This window comes from Typopeltis vanoorti, chromosome 13 (assembly GCF_054136105.1).
Source record: "Typopeltis vanoorti isolate ZY-2024b chromosome 13, IOZ_Tvanoo_1.0, whole genome shotgun sequence".
Lineage (NCBI taxonomy): Eukaryota > Metazoa > Arthropoda > Arachnida > Uropygi > Thelyphonidae > Typopeltis > Typopeltis vanoorti.
Window position 1 is genome coordinate 21,317,106 of NC_143561.1, and position 26,482 is coordinate 21,343,587.

A 26,482-nucleotide genomic window follows, 5' to 3' on the forward strand; every position below is an offset into this window, starting at 1 on the left:
GTATCACAGCTACCCCATGATGTTTTGAGTCACCACCTGAGTAAATAACTAGCTTACCATCCTGTCTTTTGAAGTGACCGTCTCCATTCCATCTGGTCTCTGTAATTCCCAAGATGTCAATTTTATACCTATCCATCTCTTTACAGACAATCTCAAGAGTACCCATCTGTAAACCCAGGACATTCCATGCACATATGTAAAATTCCTTTCTAAGATTAATCTTATACATTCTCTCTTGCTCATTCACAGTATCACTGACTTTTGATGGAGAGTGTAATATACTTCTCGAACATGACCCTCTGCCTAAGCCCTGAACGCGGCTCTGATTATTCTGCGCGACAGCTGATGAAGCATGAGATGTGTTATTAGGCACAATCATAGTAGCATTTTGGAGTGAAGTCACTGCAAGAAGAAAGTGGTAGGGTTGCAGAGGCCCTTTCCACATAAGATGAAATAGCAAAATAGGAAAGATTCACCCCTAGCCGTCGATTACTCTAATAGCATTGGGGGGAAGGTAGCAAGAAGAAAAGAAAAAAGGGGAGGGACCAGTCTACAATAATATAACAGATGTATATTACTTAATATACATTAATTTAATGTTGACAAAAGGAAATTTGACATTGATGTGGGCTGCCAGTTCAGGATCATGAGCAAGGGTATTGTCCAATAACAGCAATACTTTGAGAGGGAGTTCATTGAATTTCAGGTAGTTCTGCACAGTAAGACAGAAAACTTTTGCCATTCAATCATTGAAGAGTTGCCTAGTGTTGATGATGTGCAGGAACTTCTTCAAGAGCATGAGAGGGAGTTAAATGCCGCAGCCTTCCAAGAGATGGCAAAGGAATCTGAATCTGAAGGAGCCAGAGGAAGAGAAAGTGACTGTCTCTACTCCACAGACAACACATTTCTCCTGGAATGTTGGGAGGGAGTTAAGGAGATCACAGCTTTCCATCCTAACATTGAAGAGACAGAGTTAAACATCTGCTCTTTCAAAGCCAGCATTGTTGCCTATTTTACAAAAGCTGTTGAATGAGAATTAAAAACAGAACACCCTAAACAGTTCCTTTAAACCTCTGGCAAGAGATTCTCCTTCAACCTCAACAGAAGGCAACACCGTCACCTAGAGATTCCTCCTGCAGAGAAGTGCATACCATATGTAGAAGAACTCCTTGAAACTTTTCTAGGAGACTTCTTTCAAACACTAATCCTCCTCCTCACCTCACCTCTCCATAACCTCCAGCTTAGCACGTACAAGATGAAGATAAATAAAGCTTTTTTATTATTATTTGTTTGTTTTTTATTGCATTTGTGTGTGTGTAATACATGTTAATTAATATGCATGAAAACATGAACTTAAAAACATTTACAAAGCCTTAAATTAATTTAATTTAATTTCCACTCAAAACAGACTACCTAAAATTCATAGAACAAGTAATTCATTTAACGTCACTTTTCCCAGAATGAATTAGTGGTGTTAAAAGAAGCCTGAGTGTATTACAAAAAGTTGACAAAATAAAATAAATAAATAAATAAAATATATTTTATAGACTGCTTTAATTATATATTAATTAATTAGAGGCTAATCATTTTTTAGTAAATATGATGCCATCAAGGCTATCACCAGCAATGCATGTGTGCATGTGTGTGTTGTGGGGGGGGGGGGGGGGGGCATGAACAGAAAATTGGAACCCTATTCTGGATAAAACATAGCAATATCCACTTCATGCCTCTGGTAAGTTAGATGATGGTGTCATATAAAAAAAGTTCTGGAGAAGCCAAATCATACACAAAAGTAGCTAACCAAAAGTTGGGAAAATTTTGGAAAGAATACAGAAGATAAATATCCGAGAGGCTATTAAGCTTTCTTACGCCACCAAACTCGGTAAAGAGAGTAGTACAACAAAAATAATAATTATAACACTGATATAAAAACATAAAAAATTTGCACTGCTCAGAGTAATTACTTTGAAGGAGATAAAAATGAGAAAACAAAGATTAATAAGGTGAAGAAACTACAGTGATAGATGTAACTGAAGATGATGTGGGAATAGAGATTGTTGAATTGCAAGTGCAGAATATCTGTATTAAAATTCAGATATCCCAAAAATTAAAAATTGGAAAATAATTAATTAAGGGGATACAAATCCCTTGTTGTTCAACAAGGGATTTGTATCCCCTTAATTATTATTAAGGATGCCAGAAAAATAGCTGTTTGGCTTTCAATTTATGTTATAATATACAGAAAATAATTAATTTAGAGTTAAGAATTAAAGATATCAAGAAATTATATACTTGGTTTAATCTTTTATCCAGCCAAAGTTTGCGCCTCAAATATAATCATGACTGAGGCAACTCGTATATAGAAGATAATAACTTCACATCACTTGCCTTAGTATCCCATGATGAAAGGCACATATCCTTATGGGTATGTATAATGCTATGCATTATAGGACGGGTCACTACACAGACCGGTTTTGACCTATATTGAGATCTTGTTAGTGGGAGCCAGACCCAGTGAGGATACCAAGTTTGAAGTAATGCCGAAGTCATATATGAGCAGCCAAACAGTCACATATTATTAGAATACTTTGGATTAGAGATAGTTGTTGGAAGTTTTTCCACTTGGTTATACTATAAATTAAAGATACCAAGAATATATACTTGGTATCTTTAATTGTTCTTGGTTTAATCCTTTATCCAAGTGTAAGCAAACAAAGTTTGCACCTGAAATAATTTCTTGGTATCTTATAGTATAACCAAGTGAAAACTTCCAACAACTATCTTTAAAGTTAAGAAGTTAATAATAAGGTATTGTTTTGAAAGTAGTTAAATGTATGTTTCATTTTGTATGTCACGGAAGACATTCTGAGATGTTATTTTTGTTTTTTAACTACTCACATCTTGCTTAAATGTGAAATAAAATCATTAAAATTAGTTATTAGAGGTTAATTGTGATTTCTGTATGAGCTGTCAAAAGTTTTGCAATGTTGGAGCTGCATGTAGACAAACATTGTTTACAAGATATGTTGTTGCTGTCCATTACAAGCTAAGTGAATATCACAGCTATGTTACTGGAACTCATTAAATGAACTTAGCTCAGTAAGTTCATTTAATCAGTTATATTTTCTGGCTGTTTCATAATGAAATTATAATATTTTTTTTTTTTTTTTTTTGCAATGCAAAGAAAGAACTTCTTTATTTCAAGCCCAGCAATGGAAAGCAGTAATGGCAACACACAATGGACTTAAGCAGAAGTTTCTCGGTGTTAAATTTCTGAGCATGAGCAGAAGGGAAAAGAATGTTATTGAAGACTGTTAAGCATTCAGCTGTTTGGGGAGTACAAAGTGAACACAGCAGGACAAAAACTGTGGAGTTTCTGTGTCTTCATTATATAAAGACCGGACAGAAATTAAAAGAAAAGTTAGAAATAGAAGACTGAGAGACGATATCTTGGTTATAAAGAGATAAGTGAAGTTTTTGTAATCATTAATCCATATAGGATTTATTTCAGTTAAATTTGAAAAGGAACTTAATCGATTTCCAGTTCATACAGAATGGGCACAGTAAAGTTTGTATTATTTAGGATTCTCAGTCTGATAAGCAATTTCTAATAGTGAAGATGGTTTCAGTTATTACTTCAGAAGCTTTCATAGAAGGCAAATTTGTTCTGAAGTGTTAAAACTGCTGATAAGGTTTGAAGAAGAATGCTGAGACTTTCATATAGAAAGTTAATTCATTCTACAGTAATACAGTTTTTAGTAGTTTATTCAGTGGAGCTTTTTGTTACTTTCATATAGAAAGTGAAGTTACTGGAGTGCATTAAATGAAGACATTTTATTATTATTATCAACATTTGACCTCCATGGAGTCAGACTCATCGTGGGAGGTACTCACTACTGCATACAATGCTCATCCAACAGCGTCTTAAACTGATTCAATGTGTCCACATCCACAACACACTCAGGCAATGCATTCCACTCATCAACTACCCTCCATGCAAAGAACCTGATTCTCACTCCTTTGCTCACACCCTCCTTATACAGTTTCAAGCAATGGCCTCTTGTTCTACTCCCCTCTCCCATTCCATGAAAAATCCCTTCCATATCTACCTGATAACAATCCCTGACCAGCTCATATGTCTCAATCATATCCCCCCCTTCCTCCTATTCACGAGGCTCTGCAACACTTACATTCTCTCAATCTGTCCTCGTACTCCACATTCCAAAGACCACTGACTACCTTTGTGAATCTTCTCTGTACCCTTTCCAACATATCCTCGTCACCATGAAAACTTGGTGACCAAATCTGTGCACAATAATCCATGAGGCCTGATCAAGGCCTTATACAATAGAATCATAACCTCTCTAATTCTGCATGTTGGGGTTCTCCATCATTGCCATTATTCGATGTGATGTCTTCACAACTTGTGCAATGTGGTCCCTGAATTTCAGGTCCTTGTTCACCATCACTCCTAGATCTCTCATCTCCTCTACTTCTGTTAAAGTTTCCCCACCAAGTGTATACTTTTCATCCCATCATTGCTTACCAAATTTTTTCTTCAGTGTTCTGTAATTTTACGATGCAAGAATTTGACTGTATTATGTGGCTGTTATACAGGAAGCAGTTTTGATGTTAATCTTTCTCCTATGCAAATTCGAGAAGGAACATAGGTTTCTGTAATAAGCAAGAAACTGAAATTTCAGAAGTTTTGTCCATATAAGATGATAACTGTTGGATTATGAAAACTGAAGCTGTGTAGCTAGCTTCATGTTGTTTGGAGTTTTGATGTGAAGAATACATCGTGCTTGCGTAGTTAATTTGATGCTGTATATATTTTTTGTTTTTTGTAAATTAAAGATTTTTATTTAGTTACAAGAGTGTGAAGACTCAATCTCTTAATTAGTAAAAATGGTTAACTTACATATCAGATATCCTGGGGTACAGAACTATGCACAAGGTTAACTGGGAGTTTAGTTTCAGACTTTCTTTTTATCTTGAATTTAAGAGTTTTGAACCACTCAGTGTGTGAGGAAGAAAGTAAAAAAAATAAGTCACACAAAAAATAGCACACACATACAGAAGTACTTAGGATATTTCATTAGATGAGATATCAGCCCACATATTATAAGATCATGCAAAGGAATTAGCATTGCATCTGACTAGAACTGGTGAACTTAAGCATCAGCTCATTATTTAATAAATGTGGAATGATTCAAACAGACTGACATTATGGGTAAAAGATAATAGGTGTCAGTTTAATGTGGAAATGTGTAAGGTTATGACTTTTGGAGCGAAAAGATTACAAGCTGTGAACCACATGGATGGATGGATATGTACTTTACAAAACTGATGAAAAACTGATGAAACTATAGATACTGAGTGTGTTGGTGGATAAGGAGTTGAAGTCTAGAGAGAACAGTGCAAAAGTGGCCAAGGTAGCTAGCTCATAGGATAGCCTGATTCCTGAAAAACACTATTGTGTCGAGATAAGGCAGTCATCATTCCCCTTTATAAGACTTTAATATAGTCATATATGGATTAATGTGTGCACAAGTTTGGGTTTCTTGAGAATAAAGAAGTGGTGGAGAAGGTCCAAATGCAAGTGACTAATATAGCAAGTGGTCTGTAGAATTCTGCATACAATGAGATATTCTGTGGGTTGCAGAAGTTGGTTGTTAGGCACAAAAGAGGAGATATGACAGAAATATTTAAGTTACTAAAAGAGTTTAATAGGATTGATACAGAGGAAAATTTTCAGCACTTGGTTAGTGGTCATCTCAAGTAAAAGCATAAGGACTAGGTTTTTTTCTTGGAGAGTGATGAACAAGTAGAATGAGTTGCTGAAGTTTTGTGAGTGAGTGCTTAATGCTGCATTCAAGAAGAAGGCATTGGGTGAACAGTCTGGGTCTTCCAATATTTTTGGACTCAATGGAAATTTCCCATGTAATAATAATAATAATAAGGTGGTCTGCAATCAAGGATATATTCAATAGCTGAGGTAGAAAAAAAATGCCAGTAGAAATCTATCAAGTGGAAAGGCAGCATGAGTAGTGATATTCAACCTCAATGCAATGACTACACTGCAGAATGTAGAAAGTATTTTTAACTTGGGTATAGTTATGTTAAAGATACCAAGCAATTTTAAACCTGGTTTTACTCCATTTTTTCCAAGTGAGCAAACAGACAAAATGTCAAGTTTGCGCCTGCAATTTATGCAAGACTAGCTGATCCCACAGGTAGTGCAAGACCAACGCAACTCGTGGTAAAGGTGGAGCAAGCTCTGATCACTAATCTTAATATTTACCCTTAATGCCAAAACACATCTCCAAGAAGGGGATGTATGATGTTTTGTATTATTACTTGATCACTTGACATCTTGTATTACTTGATCACTTGACATCTTATTACTTGATCACTTGACATATATCACTTAACATTTTGTCTGTTTGCTCACTTGGAAAAAATGGAGTAAAACCAGGTTTAAAATTGCTTGGTATCTTTAACATAACTATACCCAAGTTAAAAATACTTTCTACATCTATATCTCCTCCTGAGATTTTTATTTAATAAGGTTATAACACCTTATGGTAACTTGTTTTGGTAAAATACTTACAAGCTCTGCATTACTAAATCTTGGTATTTCTAGCCTGGCTCCCACTGATGAGACCTCAATAAAGGTCGAAACCGGTCTGAGTAGTGGCCCCTTGCCTTTAATACAAAACATCATACATCCCCTTCTTGGAGATGTGTTTTGGCATTAAGGGTAAATATTAAGATTAGTGATCAGAGCTTGCTCCACCTTTACCACGAGTTGCGTTGGTCTTGCACTACCTGTGGGATCAGCTAGTCTTGCATAAATTGCAGGCGCAAACTTGACATTTTGTCTGTTTGCTCACTTGGAAAAAATGGAGTAAAACCAGGTTTAAAATTGCTTGGTATCTTTAACATAACTATACCCAAGTTAAAAATACTTTCTACATTCTGCAGTGTAGTCATTGCATTGAGGTTGAATATCACTACTCATGCTGCCTTTCCACTTGATAGATTTCTACTGGCATTTTTTTTCTACCTCAGCTATTGAATATATCCTTGATTGCAGACCACCTTATTATTATTATTATTACATGGGAAATTTCCATTGAGTCCAAAAATATTGGAAGACCCAGACTGTTCACCCAATGCCTTCTTCTTGAATGCAGCATTAAGCACTCACTCACAAAACTGGGGCAGTTTCCACATAAGGATACCCTTCCCCTTCTTTCCCCCCCTCTCCCCACAACAAAATAATATATATATATATTATTAATAGTAACCCGGGTTCCCAAACTTATTTCCCGTGTCCCAAGTACATCCCCATGTTCTTCCCCCCCCCCCCTTCCACAAGATCTTGGATTTAGAAGGCATCTTTAAACCAAAATCAAGGTATGTACATAATTTTTCAACATTTTTTATTCTGCCATAATTGCCTTCTACACTCGCCCGTAATGTCCTAAATTATATATATATATACCCCTTTTGAGTTATGTTAGCCAATGTATTAAATATAAGGGACACTCCTAAACAAAAACAGGCTAAAATAGCCGTTAATTATATTAATAGTGTTTTAGAGGAGTAACATGGGAATTTCCCAGAAATTATACTTAAGTGGTTAATTGTATTTACTTCGAATGCTCTCCAGGGAAGCTCCAAATCTTCCTGTCCCTTTCATCATGCGTTCGTAATCAGGGACTGTTGATATTGACTTTATATACATATCAAAACTCGTTTTATATTATCACTGTCATCCGATCTAGTTTTCTGTTACTAATAAAAATTTCGCATATACTTCACACATGAAAAAAAGCTTAAACAAGTTCATGTGGGGAGATAGTAACTCGTTTGCAGTGGTAAACAACACCCCTCCCTAACAGCACTATACCGCAGAGGGCAATAAAAACAAGTACTTTTATTATGCCAGTGAATAAGGTATGAGGAGTCTGTGTAATATATTTCTCAACAAATAGTGCAATTAGAGACAACTGGGATAAAAACACACTAATTAATGAATCACATGTCCCCTCATACAGAAACTATGCTGTATAGACTGAAACAAAACCATATGTTGCACGGGCAAACACAGTATCTAACTAAAAACTATTGTTATTAAGTAGATGTGTGTGAGTTCGATTTCCCAAGGCAGCAATAAAATTCAACCGAACGTGTTAAAATTCGTAAAAGTGTCAAAACTAAGTAATATATATATATATATATATATAAATATATATATATAATGAATGGTATGGCAGTTTCACATATGGAATTCGGTTGAAGAGAATTAGCATTTCAACTCAATTGTCAGCTATGCTTTTATCTTTCGGTTGCGCAATCTTTTGTTAATACAGCACCAATCATATACACGTTTTAATAACCTGTCTTTGCTGTCTGTTTCACGTTAGGCTTAATTACCGTAAAGGGAGAAAAATCACAAAAGAGAAAAATGTTCCTGGTCTGGGGGATTCCCTTATTCAGGTAATATTCACTAATTTCATGTTATCAGTCTGTGGTTTGCCAGTATCGGTAAGTAGTGATATTATTTGATCTATTCTATGTTAAAAAATTTAACCCTGAGATGGATAAGTGGCTGATAAAAAAAAATTTTTAAAAATTCCCACGAGCAATCAGAAGAAGCAGAAACAGACTCAAAAAAAGGATATTTCATATTTTACCAGAACAGCCCGCATCGTCTTCAGAACCAAACGGTAAGAGGCAAAAAAATGTAATATCTGCATTTGATTTTTGCAATATTCGCTGTGTATGTTTTGTATTGAATATAAATACAATAAATATTATAATAATATACCTCTCTATTACGATTTTTTTTTTCGAGGGGGCCATGAAATATTAATTTTTGCAAAGGGGGCCCCTGACATCCAGAAGTTTGGGAAGCACTGATCTTAGTCACTCACCTCTGGATCCTCTCCTCCTCCCCATCAAGAAGGAACCTAGGTGACCAAATCTTGGCACAGTAGTCGAGATGAGGTCTTATCAAGGCTCGGTACAGAGGTACAATAACTTGCTTGTCTCTGCTCGTCAAGGTATTTTTCAACAACCAAGTGAGTTGATGAGCTGATTTAGCTACTTTTGCAATGTGTCCCCTAAACTTCATCTCAATATCCACCAACACTCATGGTATACTGCTGCTAATCTTTTCACCCCAAAATGCATAAACTTACATTTTGTCACATTAAATTGACATCCATTCTCCTTAGCCCAGAACTCCAATCTATCCAAGTCATCCTGCAAGATTTTGACATCTTCTACATTCACTATCGCCCTACCCAACTTTGCATCATCAGCGAACAAATGAACTGTTCCTCTTAGATCCTTCCCTATATCGTTAATGAACAAATTAAACAACAGTGGTCCAAGAAAAGAACCCTGCAGCACACCACTAATCACAGGCTGTCTTTTGGGCTCTACTCCTGAATAAACTACTCTTTGATATTTCTCCATCAACCACCCACCTATCCATCTCATCAACCATATATCCATTCCCATATGTTGTAGTTTAGGGATTAGAATTTCATGTGGTATCCTGTCAAATGCCTTTGCCATGTCCAGCAGTATCACTGTAAACCCATTACCCTTATCCAGAATCAGCAGAAGTAGAAGCTGCCTTGAAATACATAATTAATACATATTAATCAATTCTCCAATTGATTAAAAATCATTGAAGAGGTGGTTATAGTGAAGAATTCAGTTTATGAGCAGAAGTATTGGACTTGGCAAAAAAGTTAGGAAGTTATTTTACGGATAATGATCTCTGAGTAGAGTGCTCTGGAAAATTCACAAGACAATTGGATATTTGCTTAGCTCCATATTATGAACTTAATAAAAAATAATAAAATGCGTAAGCAAGATCTTATTACTGACTTCTTGATAACTAAACCAGCCAAAGCATGCAATGAGAATTATACAAATGATGTCCAAGAGATTTCAAGTGATGACGATATCCGGTCACTTGTAAATAAAGAACATCTACGAAATGTTAGTTTTGAAGACAGTGATGATGATTAAATTATGCACTTTATTTTATTTTGCCTAAAATATTGCATTATGTGCAATGAAGTTTATGTACAATTTGTAATTTTTATAATTTTATACTATGCATTTGTTTCATAGTTTATGTTTTCTTAACTTACATGAATTACCTGAATTAAATAAAAATATTTTTTTGTTGGATGTGTCATCGTTGTTTATATAATTTAAAAAAAAAACGATTTCGGAACATAACCCTACTTTTTCTATATGATCAGAGTCTCACATAATGCGATTTATATAACGCGACATTTCTATGGAACCTAACATCCCCGTTTTGCGAGGGTTACCTGTATTTCAACTTAATAGAATACAATTTTATTAAGTAGAGTGATACCAAATAAAAAGGCAATAAAGAAACAAACACAATCAACTGTTTTAGTAATAATAAGTAATAAGAAAATGAAACAAACATCCTATTTCCAAGCCATCTATCTCCATGATATACTGATGTACAAGTTTTGTCCCGTTCAGTTGTTGCATCATGGACAGCCAGACATGGCATGACTCCTTTGCCATCATTTTATATATTTTTCCGTGTTTCGTAAAGAATTTATCGGTTTTCTAAAGTGGCATATGTGGATTTGGATTTAATTAAATTGTGAGTCATTAAAATATGGATTGGAAGTATTTATTGTCAATGAATATGTTTAATTTATTAGATATAAATACATATTTTCTTTAGATTGCCATAAACATAAGTTATTATTAAAGCTATGTGAAATGTATTATCAATATTCAGGATTATAAGTGTTATCTGCACTTAATTAGATGGCATGCATACCCTTCTCTTTCATTTGCATTTGTGTAAGTAGGCTTATGATTGTACTAATTTTTGAATTTTTGATTTGCTTAAACTTGGTAGGTGTATACAGAGAGTGATTATAATGAGATTTTTCTGAGTCCAAATTATAATTTTTGTCAGTGTCCATATGTCACTGTCCACATTTTTACACACCCATGATCTGAGATTTTCATTAAAGTTGGAAGCTGTATGAAGAAAGCAATCATTTTTTGTATGTATCTTGTGGTTGTACTGGTCATTCAGTTGTAATTTACTTTTTTCCTTTTGCCTTTCGCTTTATTCCTTTCTTTCTTCCTTCCTCCTTTTTTCTATTCATATTTATGCTATATATATAAATATACCATTATCATATATTTTTATTTGCTTCCTGTTCTTTACAGATTGTACACAATGCCACGAACACCAGCAAAGAAACATAGACATTCAAATGAAGAGGATCTAGAGAATTTAAAAAATACTGAAAAATTTGGTATGATTAAGAAAGATAATAAAGCATTTTGCATTCCGAATCAGTTTTTTGTAGGACTTCTGTAAAGAGACATTTTGAAACTGTTCATAATAAGTAATAAAAGTGAGCAACAACAAAGAGAATTAATTTCTCGTGAACCGAGGAGGACAAAAATAGCAGTCCGATACTTTGATGAAATTTATTTCAGGTGGGCCTAGTTCCAACTTAGTTGCTGCTAGTTTTGAGGTTTCAAAAGTTGTTGCCCAACATGGAAAACCATGTTGGGCAGTAATATTCATAACATACTCCTCAGTCATGAGGAGTATGTTAATGAAGCATGGCTAGAATGAATTACTTTACTTTTTTGACACTCTTTCAGAAAAGGTAAAAATTATTCAACGCATTAAAGATTTGTCTGTGAGTAGAAAATCAGTTAAGGATAGGATATGTAAGTTGGAAAGGAATAGAGTAGAACAATTTACAAAAGATTTGGTATCATGGTTCTTTTCTATTTGTGTTGATGAGAGCAAAAAATTACATCATCAGCTAGGCTAGCAATATTTGCTCGATTTTGTAGGGTTGACGAAGAATGCAAAGAGATGATTATAACACTACCTGAGATTGAAATATGTCAAGCAGTTATGAATGAATTATCTATTCGGCAAATTGATATTTCAAAAGTGGTATCTGTCACAACAGATGGTACACCCAAGATGATTGGTAATGATGCAGGATTTGTAAATCTGTTTACAAAACATGTTAGTCATTCACTGATAGGTTTTTATTGCATCATACATGAAGAGACTTTACATGCAAAAGCTGGCCTAAAGGAACTTCAAGGAGTGATGATATAAACAGTAACTAAGGTTCTTAATTACATTTCTGTATGTGCTTTGAATAAAAGACAATTTAAGAATCTATTGAATGAGCTGGATTTGGTGTTCAAAGGCCTAATGTACAACACTGTTCATTGGCTTAGTGAAGGTCTTGTTCTGAAACGATTTGTTGAATGCCTGGATGAGATAAATCTCTTTTTGAGTTATCAACAAATGTCTTATAAAGAAATGTATGACATCACGTGAGTTTGTAAACTGTTTTTTTTTTTTTTTTTTTTTTTTTTCCAGATTTATTAGAACATTTAAATGACTTGAACCTTAAACTGCAGGGCTCTGGTAAGACTCTCGATGTTATGTTTGATGACATAAAGGCATTTGTAATGAAACTAGAAGTTTTGAAGACGGATGTAGACAGTGAGAGATTTAGATATTTTCCGAACCTAAAGAAATACATTAGTGATCTCCAAAAGGATGACAAACAGACCACCTATGTCCTCAAAAGTTATTTTTAAACACAATTGTGTCAACTATTGAGCAATTCTCTCTCTCTCTCTAAGATTTGTTACGTTTGGAGAATTAGAGAAGACTGCAAAATTCATTAAGTTTCCAGACACTACGAAATTGGATGAATTAAACTTGCAGATATTTTCATGGATAAATATGGATGATTTTGAAAGGCAGTTGATTGATATTCAAAGTAGCTCAATTTGGAGGCAGAAATTTGATGACCTCAGAGTTGACTCGGAAAAATTGAAAAGGAACAATTAGAGACAGGAGTAACAGAGAGAAGTGTGGAAAATGAGGTACTGTGGACTTGGAATACTATTCCAGAAACTTTTGTATGTTTAAAAACCCTTGCAACAGCATTACTATCCAATTTTGCATCTACACATTCTTGTGTAGGATTGTTCTCAGTGATGAACTTTGTTAAGTCTTGTAACAGAAATAGCCTTACAGATGAAACTAGTAGTGCATGCATATCTCTAACAGTTACAAAATATAATCCTGGTATAAATTATCTGTCATCAAGGATATAGCAGCAGAAGTCTCATTGATGCTAAATTAATAAAATGTCCACTGTTTTTCTTTCTGTAGTTTTGATTATTTTATTTTTTTTTGCTAAAAATGGTTTAATCTTTAACAAATTTTTAAAAAATTTGTTAAAGATTAAATTCTGTTTAATATATTATGTAGGTAAAATAATATTTTATTTTATCTGTAAATTTTATGTATTACTCTTAAGGGATTAAGAATTAATAAAATAATATCTTTAATTGGGGGTGTTTAAGCGTCAAAGCTGTATAACTGAGAGGAGACTTCCACATAGCCTTTAAAGGAATGCGGAGAACTGACCAGGGCTTCTGACCTAATGTCCAATCCTCACCTTCTCGTGGTGCACTTTGTTGGGTAGCTACTTGGATGCTGAACGAACAAGGATGGGCTGGCAATTTAGGATTTAGACGACCAAATTGTATTCTTATTGGTTAAACCAAAATAAAAAATGATGGTACAACATGACAAAATTTCATGCCTGGTTAAACAAGGCCCCCATTGTTTTTGCCAGGGAACCAGGGCGAACAGCAAAAAGTCAGCTACTAGAACAAATTTGAAAACACACCCCAACTCAACATCACCAGAGTTAAAGATCAGTACTATCAACATAAGAAGCCTGAATGGCAAAGAAATGGAGCTAGCTGAGGAATTAGATAAGTACTAGATCGACGTAATAGGGGTGACTGAAACAAAAAAGACAAAAACTGGTGAGATCTTTCTGAACAATAAATACAAAATGTTATATTCAGGCAATGACAATCAAGGAAAAGAAGGAGTAGCCATAGTATTCAACACAAAATATGAGGCTAATCTTCTTGAATGGCAGTCAGTCTCAAGTAGAGTAATGTGGGCAAATATGAGAATGGGGAACTGGACAATGAGACTTATTTGTTCCCAATGTCCCACAAGGATTTCCTACTCTGCTATTTAGGTGGGGACCTAAATAGCAGAGTAGGAAATAATTGTCAGACATACAAAAAAATTTTGGGAAAATTTGGAGAAAAGAGCAAAGCTAATAATAATGGCAAATATCTGTTGGATTTCTGTTCAGGACATGGACTGGTTATTACTAACACCATGTTCCAACATAAAAATGTGCACACATTCACATGGAGAGAAGAGGCAAGGAATAAGAAAAGCCTCATTGACTATGTTATTGTTGATAGTAATGTTTTCTCCTTGGTGCAGGACACCAGAGTGTACAGAGGATTTGAAATTGGAAGTGATCACTATTTAGTCTTGAGCAGGATAAAATTGAATTTCATATTGAAAAGAATAACATGTAAGAAAGTTTTAAAGCGAATAAAAGTTAAGCAGCTCTCAGATGTGAACTGTAGACTAAAATACACAAAGATTATTGAAGAAAAAATGAAAGAGTTTGAGAACAGGAATCAAACTTTGGAGATTCAGTGGCAAGCCTTGAAGAAAGCCCTGATTGATTCAGCTACAGAGGATATGGTGAGGTTGTCTGCAAGGATAGAAAAATCAGAACTCCATGGTGGACACAGGAAGTTAAAGAAGCAATGAAGGAAAAGAAGAAAGCATATCAAAAGTTCCTGGCAAATAAGTCAGCTTGTGCTCTAATTAGTCTAAATTAATTTAATTAGTCTTGATATTTAGACTCTAATTAGTCTAAATATCAAGAAGTGGCAAGATATTCTGGAGGTTGTAGAAGAAGCTAAGAAATGGAGGAAAGAGTCTTGTAAAAGGAATTAGAGATGATAAAGGTAACATGAAAACTGGAGAAAAAGATATCCATGAAGTATGGAGTAATTACTTCAAAAAATTGTTAAATGAAACAAGCAGTGATAGCACAGTGATAAAAAAACACTCAACAGGCATATAGTCAGGAATACATATCCATACTTGAAGTAGAATTAGCCATCAAAGGCTTGAAATGTGGAAAGGCAGCAGGAGTAGATGATATTCGACCAGAAATGCTGAACTATAGTGGTATAAAAGTCTTACAGTGGCTGCACTGCATAGTTCAAAAGGCCTGGACAGAGAGACAAATTCCTGATGATTGGAGTAGAGCTCTCATAGTACCCATATAGAGGTATTTCTCTACTGAGTGTTCCTGGTAAGATTTATGCAAGTATACTTGAGAAACGGTTGAGAAGAATTGTGGAAGAAAAGCTTGGGGAAGAACAAGTTGGATTCATGCCAAATAGAGACTGTCAGGATCAGATCTTCACTTTATGACAAATAGTTGAGAAATCATGGGAATACAACAAAGATTATATTCCCATGATATAACAAAGATTATATTCCACATTCTGTATTTAAGTGGGGCATTATATCAAGCAAAGTAAAACATTTCACCAAAGACTAGAGATAGCAGATATGAGAGTCCTGAGAAAGATTAGGGGCATGAACAAATGGCATCAATGGCAATATCATATTAAAAATGAGGATATTAGGAAAGAACTTGACCTTGTCAACATCCAGGAATGTGTTAGCAGAGCTAATCTCAGGTGGTATGGTCACTTAAACAGAATGGGCAAGGAAAGATTACCAAAACAAGTTTTCTCTGCCAGGTTGGTAGGAAAACGACCCAGAGGAAGACCAAGATATAGTTGGATTGATACAGTAAAAAGTGCCTTAGAGGATAGAAATATATGATCTGATAATGTTGGAGTCTTGAAAAGTAACAGACTGATTTTTGAGGAAAATTGTAGATAGGAAGTTAGTAATGATGTAAATTTTCCATGTAGTACTATCGTATCCTGTACACCTCTTGAGGGTACATGGCAGGAATTTGATGATGATGATGACAAACCAATTAAATCATCGACATCAATATCAATTGCATCCACTTCAGTAAACCCCATCTTTTTAGTGCATTTGATGCATCTTTCTTTAGTTTGTGTATAATCTTCATTGGCATCAGAGCCTTTGAAAGAGTTGATCAGATTTGGATATCACTTATGCCATAAACTTTGAATTCAGCTTTGTGGAACTTCATGTCATAAAGCATCAATAAATTTTGAAGTATCTTTTATATTGAAGGCTCACCAATATTGCTGCACATTCATCGTTGATCTTGTCAATTAGATAAACCAGAGCACTCCTTAAATACCGAACCTTAAAAATTTATATATAAATAAGGTGTTGAAGAAAATTATTTCTGCCTTACAATCCACTTACAATTCTGGTCATAAGTGAGAATTCAAGATAACTTCGAAAAGTTAGAGGAGTCATCGAACTTTAGGGTTTGAGTGTTATACAGAAACGTATGACCTGTTGTGACCTTTAAGGCTCTATAGTGGTAAATATACACAGGTTTCAGTTTATGATCCTCCATAATTAGCAACACACAGAAGTGTTAACCAATATTTCACCACCTTAAAGTCAGATGCAGTCTTTTCTGCAACAGAAATATAAGTGCAATCAGGAATTTTTTAAACCAGTTTCATTGAGGTTGAACACCTATTTGGGTGTGTATCCCCCCCCTCCTCCCCATGGCATGATAAACTTTAGTTTCACAGGAGCACAGCAATTTTATTGGCTGATGCAGCTTCTCCACACATTTTAACATTATGAAAAACCATATCACTGACGAAAGTTTGCAAACCTGAAAAAGGGCTTAATCTCTCCATCCATTACTTTAAATCATCATAAAGACTATGAGCATTATCTTGCAATACTGCCAGCTAAATTAATGTGTTTTTTATTTTGATCACTCACCCATGTAGCAAGCATTTTATTCCATCAAACCTTACCGAGCATTTTATTCCATCACACCTTAGCGAGCATATTATGACTTTTGTGCAGTTAAGAGCAAAACACTCTTAACAATTTGTTTAATTCTATCAGCATTATCTTGAATAGTACATAATGTATTAACTAAATTTGTTTAGTTTAACCATGCAAAACATCTCAATGTGAACATGTAAATTTTCTCAGTGGGATTTGAACCCATTACCTGTTATTTGGAAAGTGGATGCACCTATCTACCTACTAGGCTGGCTAATTAAAACATGGTGTTATCCTTTAAAATAAATCTTCATAAATCTGCAAGTCTTCATCAAGAGTCTTTAACCAAATTAAATGAATGCTGGACAAATTTGGTAAGAAAATCAGCAATAAAAAGACAAAAACAATTGAACAGGAAAATAGAAAGCATCTATTTGAAAAAAAAAAAACTGTGGATCAGAAACTGGTCATGAAATATTAATTGTGCTAAAGTATAATATCTGGTACATACCATGAGGGTATAGCATATACCCTGATCAGAAAAGGATGATGAAACAATACTAAATTTATAAAAATTAAAAGAGAAAATAGAGAAAGTGTAAACTCCAAACTAACAATATTCAAGACAATTTATATTAATTTTGGATTATGAATGTGAAATTTAGATTAAAAATAAAACTGGTCACAATCTAGAGACTGCAGAGGAAAGTTATGGGGAAATCAAAGTAGGGAACAGATGGAATTAATGGCAAAATCATATTAAAGATATTCGGAAGGAACTTGACACTGAGCAATTAGGAATGTGCAAGCTGAGGTGATCTAAGCAAAAAAGATATGCCTGGTGCAGTGATGCCAAGAAAAGTATCCAGAAGAATAACTATAAATTAAAGATACCAAGAAATTATATTCTCTGTTTCATCCTTTATCCAAGTGTAAGCAAACAAAGTTTGTGCATGAAGTAACATCATGTTACTTCTTTGTTTAACAAACTTTGTTTGCTTACATTTGGATAACAACATCTATTTCAAAATCAATAACTGGATAAACTGATGCAGTAAGTAGTTCCTTGGAAGGCTGAAATTCAAGATCTGAAGAAGAATAATACTGAATTTGAATAATACTGAAGACCTGAAAAATAACATAATAAACTGCAAATAAATTTCAGATTAAACTTTTGGATAAGAGAAATGGAAACACCATGATACTGCTGGCTTCTGCAAATGCACTTACAAAAGACAAAATATTGCATACAAAACTATTACATAAGCTGGAGCAAATGGGGATAGATATAAAGCTAATAGCATGGATAGGAAGGATTGCTGATTGACAGAGACCAGCAAATAGTATATGATGGAATAGAATACACAAGAATGAAAGTGACTATTGGAGTGCCTCAGATCTCTATAGTAGGGTCATCAGTTTAATTTCTATATTAATGATATAGAGAAATACTTAAGGGGGGAGTATTCAGTTGATTACTAATAACGCAAAACTTCAGAGGGCATAGTTAATAGTTAATAAAGATGAGGTAGGGATCTTACAGGATAATTTGCAGGAAATTGATGAGAATATTTGAAGGATGCTGGTGGACACAGTTGAACGTTCAGAGGGCATACTGCAAAAAGATGGCAAAATAGCTTAAAAGATTATTTTTAAGCTATTTTGAATGTTGAAGAAAACCCTGGCAAGTAGAGATGGGAGGCTATTTTATCTTTCTCTCTCTCTTAATAAGGTTATGACATGGCCACATCTTGACTACTATGCACAGATTTAGTCACCTGAGATTCCTGGGTATGAGGAGACATTACAGAGGATCCAGAGATGAGTGACCAAGATGGCAGCAGGTCTGTGAAATGAATACATCCTATGTGAAGGTTGCAAAGTCTAGTTGATAGATTGATGCCAAAGAAACTTATCAATACATGACAAGTAGGAATCATTCTGGAAGTTGCATAAGAGTGTTATTAGTAAGGTTGTTCTCACCTGGTGTGAGACCACAACTCTGGTTACTGGAAATCTGAAGTTCCATGTTTGGTCTCTGAAGCAGAGTTTTGGACAATGTAAAAAATAAATAAAAATATATATAAAATTAATAAAAAATTGAAAAAAATCCTTAATTCACTCATGGTACTAATGTACTATAGGCTTATAACCTTTTGTGAGTGGGAATCAAATAAAATAAAAAAAGAAAAGAAAAAACATAGGATGTGAGGACTAAATTTTTTTGAGTGGTGAATGACTGAAGTGGATTACCAAAAGTGGTTATAAGTGATCTGACAGTAAATGAGTTGGGAAAATATGACAGGAATTTTGTGAATAATGGTTGGTGTAGACCTTAAGTGATGAGTCTTCTATCTCCATGAAGGTGCCTGAAATAATAATAAATTGTTCAGAGGAAGCAATATGTAAACTGAACTATGTTGTGCTATCATAGCACTGTGTTCACACTGTGCAGATAAATATCAGGAAATTATGACAACTTTTAAACTACATATCAAACTAACAATGTTTATGATAAACTCAATCCTTTAATACAACTTGTGCATGCAACTTTGCATACTATTATGACTATACAGGAATTACTGCTAACATATGCCATGAAGAACAGGAAATACACTTGACTGCAAATGAGTCACATGTTTATAGCCAGTATAAATTGGAGGAATATGATTCTCCCAAGTTAGTGCAACTGTGTCTGGGTGAAATGGCTACAAGAAAGGAAAAGACAGAGTTTGAAAGAGGTGTTGTGATAGGATACCATGTTACAGGCCTATCTATTCAGCAAATTTTTGACAAATTGGGCCATCTCAGGTCAACAATCAGTGATACCATACTGAGATGGAAGTGTAAGGAGTAAACTGCAAGTTCTACCAACAGTGGATGACTTACCACACTCAGTTTAAGTGACTATAGGGGTGCTACAAAGGATAATATGCAAAAGCCGTTGGTTGGCACATTGAATGCAGAGTTCCAGGCATCGACCGTAACACAAATCTACACAAAAACATTCAGACCCAAGGCTCACAACATGGGTTTCTATGGTTTTTATTTATTCGTATGGGGTTCTCCCCCCCCCCCCCACACACACACATCCTCGACCTTCCCTTAAGACTGGTTGAGCCCTCCTAGTGAGGGATTAAGTACATATTTTATGACTGTGAATCTGTGTGTGTGTGTTCACAGGCCAGTATGCCTGTTCTGATGGATGAAAAACCCTCCACCTATGTATGAGACCAACTAACTCACCTTTAGTCGAAAGACACCAGATAAAGGTTCCTCACGTTCTGGAAGGGAACTGAACCCCAGTTCTTTCTGATCAAAGGACTTCGTCCATATCGAATAAGGTACGGAGGTTTCTATGGTAGGATCGCAATACACAAGTCCCACATTACCCAAACCAACACATAGCGTCATCTTCATGGTACAAAGAGCATGTACAGTGGAACGTGGAAGCAAGGAAACCTGTGTTATGGAACGACAAATCACGCTACATCCTCTATTGAGCAGATGGATGTGTCTTGGTCTGGCAGATGCCCTGCGAACATCTCTTACCAGAGTGCGTAACCCAAACTATGAAATTCAGAGGTCGCAGTGTGATGGTGTGGTCCTGTTTTTCCTGATTTGGCCTCAGACTTCTGTTTATGGCACCATGAACAATGAACTCCAAGAGATATCTGAACACTTTAGACCAGTGTTTCTCAAACTTTTCTGTCTGGCGGCACACTAAAATCAATAAATAAATTTCACGGCACCCCTAGTATTATTTGCTTTTTATAGAGAGTAAAGTGCCGATTAATTGATTCTGAAAGACTCGCATATATAACCCATTAATAAATTGATATTACAGATACTAAAGATATGAAGGAAAGATTGTTTAAAAGAAAACAGATTTTATTTAAACTAAATTGGTTTATTTTCAAACAACCCAAAAACATACAAAACAAAAGCTATTATAAAGGTTCAGATAATAAAATATGAACTTAATGTAAAATATGTGCCTGGTGTTGTTTGCATATTTCTTTGATATTAGCCTTGTTTTTGAGAGACATATTCTCATCTCATTTTCAAGGGCCTTTAGTCTTTCTCTCTTCTTTGTTTTAATATTTACGAGTGCAGAAAAACCCAGTTCACACAAATAAGATGTAGAAAATTGCAATAAGATGTTAAGTGCTTTGAATCCTATATTGGGGTACTCCTTCATAGTTGTTATCCAAAATGAATACAGACACATTTCTGAATGCTTCAATCTCAACGTATGATCGTTACTTATATCAATTAATTCTTCGGCTTCTATAAGACTTAACTCACTCATTGCTGATGTTGACTCTACAAATGGATTTCGAATCCAATCGTATAAATTGACTGAAATGTCTGGAAAATCAATTATTTCTTCTAACGATGTTAAATGACTGTAAATAAGCTTTTGCAGATCAATGTTCTTACATTTTCTGGAGGCAACTTTAAGGAACATTTCTACATTGTTGGTGCTTAATTTTATCTTCCACATTTTTATTTTATCTTTAAAAGCTTTAATTTTATCTGTAGATGTCAAAATATTCTCATTTCTTCCTTGCATGTTGGAGTTCAGCTTGTTCAGATGATCGAATACGTCTGTTAAATAGGCTAGTTTGGAACACCAAAAATCATCTTGTAATAATTTATAGAATTCTGGTTTGTCTTCATTTTGGAAAAACATAAATATTTCTTCTTTAAGTTCAAAAAAACGATCCAATAGGCGACCTTTTGAAAGCCATCTTACTTCGGTATGAAGAAGAAGATTCTTGTAATGAGATTGCATCTCCTCACATAGTCCTGCAAATATTCTAGATTTTAATGGTCTGGCCTTGATATAATTAACCATCTGAATGATTTCTTCTAATACACTTTTTAATTCCAAGCCTATTGTCTTTGCCACCAATGATTCATGATGAATGAAGCAATGAGTCGTTATAATGTTCTTGTTTTCTTTTCTAGCAAAAGAAACAAACCCTTTTGTAATTCCAACCATAGAAGGTGCACCATCTGTGCATATACCCACACAAGTTTTCCAAGATAGACCATTTGTATTAAAATATGTGTTCATTATATCAAAAACATCTTTTCCCGTCGTAGTTTTTTCGAATTCCTTGCAGCATAGAAATTCTTCGATAATTTTATCATCTTCAATGAATCGAGTAAAAACAAGTAAGTGTGCTTTACCACCGATGCTTTTTTGATATCATGCTTTTTTGATATCAGTTGACTCATCTAACTGCAAACTGAAAAATTCTGATTCGATTATTTTGGTTATAACCGACTTTTCAATATCGACTGACAGATCATTAATATGTATACTCATAGTATCATTTGATAATGGAATCTTCTTTATTTCTTCTTCTGCCTCAGTACCAAAAATTGTTCTCACAATTGCTGAACAGGCCGGACGAATCATGGTTTCGCTGATAGTATGAGGCTTCATTTCCTTCACAATTATTTCAGCGATTAAATAACTCGCTTCTTGAACTCGGTCGGAAATTGTAAACTTTCTTACAAAACTTTTACTTTGTTTTTCTTGTAATCTTATTAACTCTTTGAAATATTCAGGATTTTTATTTGACAAGTTGTCATGTTTTGTGGAGAAATGTCGCAATAATTTGATAGAACCAAACCACACAAAATACACTTAGGTCTGGGAATGAATTTATCACCACACCACGTAAATCCCATTTTTAGATAGCTCTCTTGATATAAATGAGTTTTTACATTCTTTTTCATTGTTCCCTTTTTACATGAACTTATTCTTTTTGTTTCTGTTGTTTCATTAGTGCTTTTTTGTTGCTGAACGTTAAAAATAGCCAAATCTTCATTAATGCAAGTATCAGTTTTTGATAATTTATTAGTGCGAATTGGTTCATTAGCTTTGCTACACGTAGACATTTCTTGATCGTCAGAATCTTCACTTCTTTTTTTAAGGAAAAAATTATTCATGATTTTGAAGGGCATATGTAATTTTAATATTTTATTTTAAAATTTATTTTAAGTAAATAATTTTTTTTCCGGATGGAAAAAAGAAAAACATTTGTTTACGATGTTTCTCGTTATAGTTGGAATATATAACAATAAGAAAAACCTCTACTCACTGAATTTAACGATTTTAATACCGTGCTTCGTTTATTCTCACTGATGACAAAAGACTCATGATTTTTGTTTAGGGGAAATGATCATGTATAATACTTGTCACACTGAACAGAGAAATACTAAAACAGACAGCAGGACAACTAACCATTCATTAGTTCATTTCCCCCAGTATTTATGTGCCATCACATATCTAGTTACTACGACATGCGGTGATCTAAAGAAATCCCAGGATATAATATAAGAGTGATACAAAAAGTGATAATTTTTATATATGCTTCATCCATTAAAATCAAAATATATAATTTTTTTCTTTTTGATTTAGTTATTTGTGGCAATTGAATACTTTGCTTTTTTCAAATAAACAATTCAAAATTTCACGGTACCCTTGTGGCATACTTGTGGCACCCAGTTTGAGAACCACTGCTCTAGACAATGCAATCCTTACCTACTTTGCAGCGTTTCTACAGAACTGACCATTGTCTCTTTCAGCAAGACAATGCACTGTGTCATAAGGCTGCTGCTATAACTGCATGGTTTGTGGACATGAGCATCACTATACTTGACTGGCCACCATAGAGCCCTATTGAACATTTTTGGGATGAACTGGAGCATTGGATAAGGTGAAGGAATGTCTGCCCCATTCCTTCACCTTATCCAATTCAGTACCTCATTATATGCCTACAGGAAGAATGGTCCAAAATTCCTACCGTTCGCTATCATACACTTGTGGAAAGTATGTCCTATAGAATTGCTGCAGTCATCTCAGTGAAAGGAGGTCCTACATCTTATTAAGATGGGCGACATGGCTATTTGTTCTTCACACCATGGTGTCCGTTGACTTCTTTCCAAGCAGTGTATATATTATACACTTCATAGGAGGTTTAGACTTGGTAGACTCACAAGTCTCAAAGATCATTTTTGATGTTAATATCAGGCAATTAGGCAAGCATTCCACTTCTCCACAGGAAGTTTGAAAGCATTTCACATCCTAGCTTTGTAAAGCTCAGGAAAGCTGTCACCAGAGTTCCAGATTAATGTGATTTGATGAAAGTTTTCATTAAGTCTTAAAATAAGAATGGTGATGGAATCTTGTATTTAAAGAACAACTTCCCAAGATTAAGTGATGCAAAAATTAAAGCAAACATTTTTATTGACACATAAATTCTAAACTTGTGAAGAAAAGTTTTTTAAATGATGTCTTTAGTGATAGTGAGAAAGCATGCAAAGGTTTCAAAGCTGTTAATTTTTTGTCTGTTAAAAGTAGCAATTACGGAGCTCTTCTAGAAGACAAATAAATGTAAGCCAAAGCAACGAGGTGCAACATGTCATAAAGATCCACTTTTTCTTGACATTCACATTTGGATTTCTTTCCTCCCAAAACTCATGAACAAGGCAAATGATTCCATTAGGAGCAGTGGAAAACACTGATGAATGCTTTGTATTTATTTATTTTCATTTTATTTTTTTTAATACTGAAAGCAAATTTACATATACATATGTCATAGGCTCAATTAGGATGTTAAGAGCTAATTTTGATTTCTGAAAACTAATGGATGAAAGAATAATTTTTAGCTCATATACGAAGTCAGAATGCCAATATTAATCACACTCATCTACTTTCACTTCAAAGCAAAACAAAAACTTTCAATTTGTTTTTCTTTCTGTCAATACAATTAAAGAACATCTTTTCATGCCCTAGGTAAAAATTATTAGTTCTGCTAATGTCAGTTACACTGACTAAAAATGCCAAACTAAGTAATAAACAACATTCTAATCAACACAATTATATTGAACACACTATAATTTATATAACATAATTATGCTAAATCCTATGGTTTGTGTTATCTTGATGGCAAACTTATCAAAATCCATTAAAATGTATACATTTTCACAGTTTTGCTTTACTTTTAAGCTAAGAAGTAGCAATGCTAGTAAAATTAACAAAACTTCTGTTAACATACTTCATTTAATCTTTTTAGAATCAAATGTTATTATGACACAATTTGCACATATATAAATATGATCAGTAAAGACTAAGACAGAATGCTATTATAGAAATTGCATATAAAAAACATGGCATCACCTTTTTGATGGTGGAGGACCTTGGGAACGTCCATCAACTGTCCGATCAGATGCTGGCCTTTTCCTAGCAGAATCCATTCCCATAGATCCCATAGGACCCTGAGATTGTATGCGACTTGGAGGATATGTATTTGGAGGTGGTGGCATGCCCTGTCCTACTCTGTTATGCATTCCTTGTGGTGGTGGTGGTGGTGGGGGTGGGGGAGGAGGTGGAGTACTTTGCATGGGAGCTGGAGGATATGTTGTGCGTTGTGGTGAAGGCTGAAAATATATCATTACAACAAAACTATAGCAGTCAGGGCAACTCTACTAACATTTCAATTTCACAATTTTTAATTTTTTAATATGAAATCTCATTCACTAAAATATCATCCATTAATTAACATGGATTGGTCAAGGGTTAGATAATCCAAAACTCTACTCTAAAGACCAAACATAATTTTTCAAGCCACTTTGGATCATCAATAAGCAAGGGTAGTCTCACTGGATGAGGAAATTCATCTGCCATCTAAAGGCATTTGCAAGCATCCAGGAGTTTATGAAGTGCCCTGTTCTTGTAACTGGGCTTACTATGGACAAACAGGAAGAATTGTTGACTTGTTGTGTTGTCCGTTACAATTTTTTTAAACTAGTACTGTTATACCAAATTGTTGTTGTTTTGCATACTGTGACAAACTGTTTGTGTGCTCTGAAGATGCTGGATATAATACCAGCAAAATATGAGCAAATAAATTATATCCAGAAACTATATCTATTATTTTCTAATCATTCTGTGTTGTCATCAATACCATGAAAATAAATAACTGTTATGGGTGATTTCAACTATAAAGGATATCGACTGGATGGAAGAAAATATGAAATGAGAGAAAAAGAATTTATAAAGTCAAGGGAAGTAGCCCACAAGGAAAATGATTTACTATGCAAGAATACAATGGGATCTAGTTACAGCATCTGAAAATATCTATAAATGAAGCAAAGGTTTTGCCTCTAACTGGTGAGAGTGATCAAGCAGGTTTAACTTAGGGGTGATAAATCATGTGATGGATTTGATTTAGGAGTAGGTATATGAGTGACTATAAAGCTGGTAAAATAATAAACTGAGAAGGCAACCTGAAACAGTGCCCTGAGTGAAAAACATGGTGAAATCAGCAGTGCATAGAATGTAGTCAAAAGGTGTCTGAAAAAAACTATATCCGACTGAATTCTCATTAGTAAAATAAATTACATATCAGTTATTCAATGAATAAAACTGTAAAGAAATCCCTCCATTACATAAAAAAGAAAATGTGGATCCAACTGGGAGAAAACCCAGATATCACCTTAGTCTATGACAGACTGAAAAACTGTGGTCTTCAAAGTTTGAGAAAC

At 34.5% G+C, this 26,482-nt stretch overlaps 1 protein-coding gene across 1 annotated transcript in view; it reads right to left on the reverse strand.

The window, feature by feature from the left end:
• Positions 1 to 26,482, reverse strand: part of Bap60 (Brahma-associated protein 60) — a 280,469-nt gene that overhangs the window by 217,809 nt on the left and 36,178 nt on the right. The window contains exon 3 of the mRNA XM_090403297.1: positions 25,116 to 25,375. Coding sequence (XP_090259423.1) covers positions 25,116 to 25,375 — 260 coding nt within the window. The remainder of the gene's footprint in view (positions 1 to 25,115; positions 25,376 to 26,482) is intronic.